This window comes from Sorex araneus, chromosome 2 (genome assembly GCF_027595985.1).
Source record: "Sorex araneus isolate mSorAra2 chromosome 2, mSorAra2.pri, whole genome shotgun sequence".
In the NCBI taxonomy this organism is placed as follows: Eukaryota; Metazoa; Chordata; class Mammalia; order Eulipotyphla; family Soricidae; genus Sorex; species Sorex araneus.
This window is the reverse complement of record NC_073303.1, coordinates 285,467,002-285,473,973: the sequence shown is the minus strand read 5'-3', so window position 1 is coordinate 285,473,973 and position 6,972 is coordinate 285,467,002. Positions and strand designations below refer to the sequence as shown.

Below are 6,972 nucleotides of genomic sequence, written 5' to 3'. Positions count from 1 at the left end.
TCAGAACATCTTAAGCAGCTCTGTGAATTACCTCTCCAATACTATAAAGAATATTTAAATGTAAGTGCTCAATGCTACAGTCTGTCCTTTTCAAAGATGACAAACATCTCTTTACCTAAGTTTGAAAAAAAAGTACTTTGCTAAACAGTAAGGGTTTTTTTTTTAATAGTCTACTCCTTTGAGGTCAGGGATTCAATCAGAAGAATCATTTGGTCCATTTTCTATCCCAATCAGAAAGTTTTCCACCGTGGTCATCTGTTTTCTACAATTATCTGTCAATTATAATAAATTTACTTTCTACACATGATCCAAGTGGTCAAGATAAAACAGACACAGCGAAGCTCTGTTACTTGTGGTTTATCTGGTCATCTAAATGCAGGTCTTTTAAAAGTGCTCATAAAGGAATTCATCCCAAATAATTAGTATAGATTCTAGTGTCAGATACAGGGGAAAGGTTTTAATTCTGTAATCAAATGGGCTCAAACTCTGGCTCTGCACTACCAATCACCTATGGGGTTTTGAACAAGTTATTTAATTTCTGAGTCTTGGCTTAAAAGTTAAGTTGTTATAGGTACTTATGCTCATTCTGGAATATGATCACAAGTATAAAGCATTTAGCAAGATCTGTACAATCAAGCATTCAATATATGTTTGTTGTGGCTCCCTAGGTATGCGATATGCTGGTGCACTTAATACATTTTTAATAAAAATATTATGTAAAAAATATTATGTAAACAAGAGCTTTCCAGGTGTGTAGAGATAGGGATTTGTAGACCAAAAATTAATTTGGAGACAGAAGTACTCAGAATAAAACAGCTACCCCAATTTTACTAGATTATACATGAGAATGTCATTCAAAAGAAGCAAGTTTTTATAAACTCTGCCCACCTTCAGCATTTTAGCTATTGTAAGGGGAACAGTAGATAATGAATGAAGAATATCAATATTTCCACCCTCACCAAAGTCAGAGGAAGAAATCATTCATTCTGAGATGAGAGGGAAAGTGGCCCAGAAAGTTCCACATCCCGACACCAACGTGCCATCCAGATAGAGGCAAAACGTGTCTGTGAAGACCCTTGAACAATGATGCTTTTTATATGGAGAAGAGTATCTGGCTATTTTGAAAGTTCTTGCTTATTTCTAACAGTACCCACCCCCTCCCTGGCATATGATCTCCCTGATGTTTGATGAGTGTCTGAACTCAACTGTGCATTGCAAACTGTCAACCCAAACTTCAAGGTCACACTGCATCAGTAAGAAAGTTCAGTGACCTACAACAAATGGTGCAGTTCAGGGAAGATACAGCTGTTAAATTTATTGCTAATGGGATCTCACTGCATATAATTTAGTTATAATTAAATTATTACAACTTAAATCTACCTTACATATATTTTACTATTTGTCCATAGTGTTCAGGGCTTACTCCTGGCTGTGTGCTCAGGAGTCATTTCTGGTGGTACCCAGAGAACAGGATTCGTGCCAGGAATAGAACTGGGGTTGGCCAGCCACATACAAGGCAAGCACCTCAACCCTGAACTCTCTCCAGTCCTATTTTATACTTTCTGAAAAAGGTGTTTTCAGCAGAATGTAAAATTTTAGACATGCTGTAAGTAATTTTCCACTGGCAATTATTCTAAATAATATCTAGATCATATATTGTTACTTATGGAGGGAAGAGCAGCACAGAGATGTATTTATAAAGCTAGCTATTTTCCTTAGTGATGACATTAATTATATCATCCTATCCAATCAGTTAAAAATACACGAGTAGAGAGATGTTTTGCATGGAGGCTGCAGATCCTTGTCACCACAAGTCCCTCCAAGCACTTGGGAATGAACTCCTCAAAGTAACCAAATATGCCTATTTCTCCTTGTTTTCTGAAAATCACAGGAGTCTTCTGTTTTTTTAAAAGATCTGGTCCTATCTGGATCTATACATTCAAACACTAACTTTGGCTGGCATCTTGGGGGGAGGGGGAGGGGAGAATGATGCCATAAAGCTGTGCTCAGGCACCTCTGGACCACAGCTGGTGATGTTTCAGGGCCTCCAGATCTATACCCAGGAACGGTCCAGGGGTGACAAATGATGCCTAGGAACTGAAGTGGGCTTTGTGCAAAGTAGTGCCACAACTACCACAACTACTGTATTATCTTTCCCTTCTGATTTGCATCTGTCTTTTATTTTGGATGAGAAGGCAAGAAAAGCGGGGGGGGGGGTCATTAAATCTACTCTTGGAATTCATAAAATCAGATGTCATCAGAGGATTAAGATGCTGGGATAAGTTTAGTGACAACCTGCAAATTCTCACAATGAACCGCATCATGCCAAACTTATGACTCCAACAGGCAGTAATTTATATTGTCCTTGAGACACACATGATTTAACCAATCTTCTGGGTTTCAGAAGGACAAAAATTTATCAAATCTATCTATAGCTATCAAATCTATAATTTCCTTCAGTTCCAGAACAAGAAAAGGTATCATATTCTTCCCTATTTCTATACTGTCTTCAACGCTGTCTGGCCTAAAAGTCCTATGTTTATGATAGTCACAGCATATTATGCAAAGAAATAATAAAGTCTAAAAATTTCGAGATCCAGGGCTGGGGAGGCAGAGCAGTAGAGTAGATGCTTTCCTCACAAGAGGCCCTGCATTCAGTTCCTGGTACTAGAGGAAGGACAGAAGGAAGGAGGAAAACAAAGAGGCAAAAGGAAATTTCCAATACTGACATATTAATGAAATTTAACCAAGAGTGTGTACTGAGGGGCTGCAGCAATAGTAGAGCGGGCAGGGCTCTTGCCTTGCACATGGCTGACTTGGGTTCTATCTCAGCATCCCTTATGGTCCCCCAACCACCACCGGGATGCTCAGTTATCCTGGAGCACTGCTGGGTATGACCCAAAAACAAACAAAAAATTTGTACTGCTTGTCACTGGGACTAAAGGTATCAAGGAAAACAAAAACACCAAAAACCAGTACCAAGAGGATTACTGAAACTAGATTCTTTATGCAGCTGTAAGAGCATTTTATCTACAAACAACATGTACAACATTGTCAACATGGCTAATTGTATTTGTGATGCCAATTAAAACTGTTACGGCACTTTATGGTTGCTTTTAAGGGAGCAAAACCTTTTAATGTGCCTTCTATGTTAGTGATTTATACAGTGTCTTTTAACTTAGGCATTTAAGATAGTCAAAGCATAATTTTAATGGATTTCAGTGGGTACATTTTTATTAGTTGTAGAAGCGATGATTTTACTTGGAATTAATCAAATCAGATAGCATACATCAGCTTCTAGAGATATTCTATGGTTCTATTTCCTACTCCTAGAGATACACATTAACTGAAATAGTATTAACACACTGAATAATCTGGCCTAACACTACACACAAAATATTTTAGTAAATTGAACTAAATTGACTTTGGCTAAAAGAAATAAATATTGACTCATTTAACTAGAACGAAGAAAAGCCTTGAGCCTGGCGAGTACGGGGAGGGGGGTGGTAAGCAGTGGGAGCGGGCCTATGTGGTGGCTAATGTTTCTCTTCCTTATCTGTCCATGGTGCTTTCCATGGTACGTGCATCCTCAGGCTGGCTCCAGTCATGATTACCTGACAGGTGTGGGAGTCCCAGAGGCAAAGGGTTTCTTCTCCCGGGTCCAGGGTGCACTCTGATTTAGACCTGTGCAGCACTGCACGCTAGACTACGAGCAGGCCCTGACTGGGGTGGCAGGAAAACCCTATCTATGACCAATCCCTTACTAATGAGCCTGATCACACAAATGGTGACAATAGTTTCCACAAGCAGGATAGGTCTCTGGAGTCGAGGCTGGCGTCTTGAGAAGAACACAGGTCATGAAAAAATAGGGAGGTCTTAGCAAGAGAAGTGAATAAAAAGCCAATAAATACTGGGTATTACATGAGCATCGCGTATGAAAGGCAGGCCCGAGGGTGTAGTCATTGAAGGTTACAGCAGGTAATAAAAAATATATATATCTAGATTATAAACTCAGAACAACACAATTCCAAGGCCAATAAGCTTCTTTTATTATTATTTTTGTGTTTGACTCAAGATGGTTCAATGATTTCATTTTCATTGATAAGCATTACATTAATTCCCATGCAAAACCCAAGACCGCAAATGCCTGATTTCAATCAGCCAAATTCCAACTTGTGAGTCTGCACCTTCAAGATGAAAACCAAACTGTTGCTAAATCTTTTGAGAACAGATGCCATGATCATCCTTTGAGAGATCACCAGCCCTCCTAAGCTCTCATCAGTTCATACCCAAACATACCTTGCCATCAGTTCATACCCAAATAGGAAGTAAAACTCCCATGGCCCCTCAACCTGGCAAGTAATTTCATTTATCAAGACAGGCCATTTCCACATGAAATCTGCTACCCAGAGATATTTCCCCATTCCTATTCCAGGGCAAAACCTGTTTTTGAACAGATATGTTATCTTCTACTAGGGGATTACAAGTTCTTGCTGACAGTTTTCCTCAAAATTCCCAGCAAAAGCAAAGAGACTTTACAAAAACACTTTCCTCTGTAACCCCCAAAGAAATACGTACGAAGACACCTACTCTCTCAAGTAGGTATTTCTCCCCACCTCCCCATTAAGTCTCTGAGCACATATAAAGCTTTAAAAAGTTCTCTCAGTAAGTTAGGAACCAGGAATATCAAAAAAGGGAAAAATAGGTTCCCGTGATTAAAGGAGAACTGAACAAATATATAGAACCATTCTGTCCATTAAGAGAAATGGGCTAAGTGGAGGGGGGTGGGGTGGTGGGGAGTAGAGAAGACAGCATTTCCACAGTGGACATCAATTTATACTAAAACACACACATTGGAAGTCTGACAATGGCCAAGATTTCATTAGTGCAAATAACAATTATAACGGTATGTTCTGTAATAGGATTTAAATAAGGCTTTGAATAATCACATATGCTAATACTACCATTTGAAAACCTTAACTTTGTCTTTAAAGTTGTCAAACACACCCTCCGAACCATCCAAAGTTCTGATCTGAGGACAATTACATTCAATGAAGTTGCTGCAAAACACAATTTGTAGCATTGATCACTTTCAAAGTTTGTATTGGCCCATGGTAAGGGGGTTTAAAAACTACTCTGATCACTGGTCAAAAGAAATAAGTCCAGCAAACTTTTCAGATAGTTCCGAGATTCAGATGCTCCTCAAATATCTGTATTGATGAAAGCTCATTTTAAAAAGAGAAAATAATAAAAACAACAACAAAAAAACTCGTTGTCAAAAAGAGATTTGCTTCCCCATCCCCTTGAACAAATTTGTACAAAGTATGAGCAAAGAAGCAAGAGAATTCATGGGCATTTCTTTTATGGCTCAAGTTCTCCTTAAGAAAAGCAAGCCGAACAAATAAAACAAGTTCTGTGACAATGACCACAGAAAGTAAACAAAGATCAGAGGCAGAATATGAAATAGCGATACACCTTTTCAGAATCTGCACGTTTTGCAGAATCAGGAAGCTTAGAACTGAGTTCTTAACAGACCCCATTTAGCCTGGATAGATTGAAAAAGGAAAAAAAAAAAAAAAACGGAAAGACAGCATCACAAACCACACGGCACAGGAAGAGAGTTCTAGAACCAGCCAGGAGGAGAACAATAGGCAGGGGAAACGCTCAGAAAAATTTGTCATCGATTCTGAAATGGGGCCGCGTGACATCATCGGGGTTGATAAAGACAGAGATGGATTTTCCCGGGTTCTCAGTCACTAGCTGTTGCAGTTTTTTGGCCAGACGGTCATCGGGCTGGTTGGGGTCCCCGCCATCGGACTGCGGGGAAGGGATGCTGGTGGTGCTCCCCCGCCTCTGCAGCTCCAGCGTCAGCCGATTGGCGGCTTTGACGTGCTCGATGGCCGTGCGCAAGTGCTCCGCGGGGTCCGAGCGGACCGAGGACAGCTTACGCGCGTGGAGCATGACCGTCTCCTCCGACAAGTGCTCCAGCATGTTACACTGCGGGATGAAATAATTGGGACACATCTTGTTGACCAGACAGTGCTGGAGGTCATCGATGAGGCCCAGCAGAAAATGGGCCGCATAGTCTTCTTGAGCCAAGTAGTTGGCGGGCAGTCTGTCGCAGGCCCAGAGCATCATGCTCCGGAGGTGGTACGGGCTGATGGCTTTGGGCCGGGACAGCAGTTTAATGATGATGGCTTTGCAGGCCTGGTAGGCCTGCATGAGGCTGCTGGAGATGCACTTTTTCAGCTGCACCTCGCTCCTGGCAAAGGACAGCCGCCACTCATTGTCCTTCTTCCCCTTGTAGGAGCAGGCAGGCACTAAGTAAAACCCACTGATGACCTCCTCCTCGGTGATCTTCCCATCCCAGAAGTGGTTCTCCATGAGCCAGCTCTGCGCCACGGCGGGCCAGCCTTTGAAGGACACCACGGGCACGATGTCGTACAGCATGCGACTGCTCCCCACCCCCAGGATGATGGAGATGATGGTCCCGTTCTTCTCCACCTTTTCCACCTTGGGCATCCCGCGCTGTGGTTTCTTCTGGATCTCCGAGAGGACCACGCTGATGGAGTCGTAGAACCAGTCGGCGACTTTGGTCGGGGAGAAGAAGTAGTTGGTGGCACCGCTGATGTGGTCGACGATGGTGCAGCAGTCTTTCCACTTGCTGATGGTGCCCTCGTCGAAGAGCCGCAGGCTCAGCCAGGAGTGGCACAGGGCCGAGTGGCGCATATCGAGCGTCACGGGCTGGTTGCGGTCGTGCAGCTTCAGGGCGGGCACCAGGAGGGTGAAGTCCATGTCGTAGTCGGTTCCCCGGGCATAGACGTTCAGGTCGTCTAAGTCCAAGTCCACCACGCCCTCCCGGACGCCTCCGGAGAGGAGCAGGTACTCATTGGCCACTGGGAGCTTTTGGTCCAGCTTTTGCACCATGCCTGGAGAGAGAAGGAGAAGACGCGATTACAGCAAGCACAGACC

The 6,972-nt window shown here is 42.7% G+C and overlaps 1 protein-coding gene across 1 annotated transcript in view; it reads right to left on the bottom strand.

Moving 5' to 3' along the window:
* Nucleotides 1–4,025: 4,025 nt before the first annotated feature.
* Nucleotides 4,026–6,972, bottom strand: part of MB21D2 (Mab-21 domain containing 2) — a 125,384-nt gene continuing 122,437 nt past the window's right edge. The window contains exon 2 of the mRNA XM_004602999.2: nucleotides 4,026–6,929. Within this exon, the coding sequence (XP_004603056.1) occupies nucleotides 5,665–6,929 (1,265 nt within the window). The 3' untranslated portion in view covers nucleotides 4,026–5,664. The remainder of the gene's footprint in view (nucleotides 6,930–6,972) is intronic.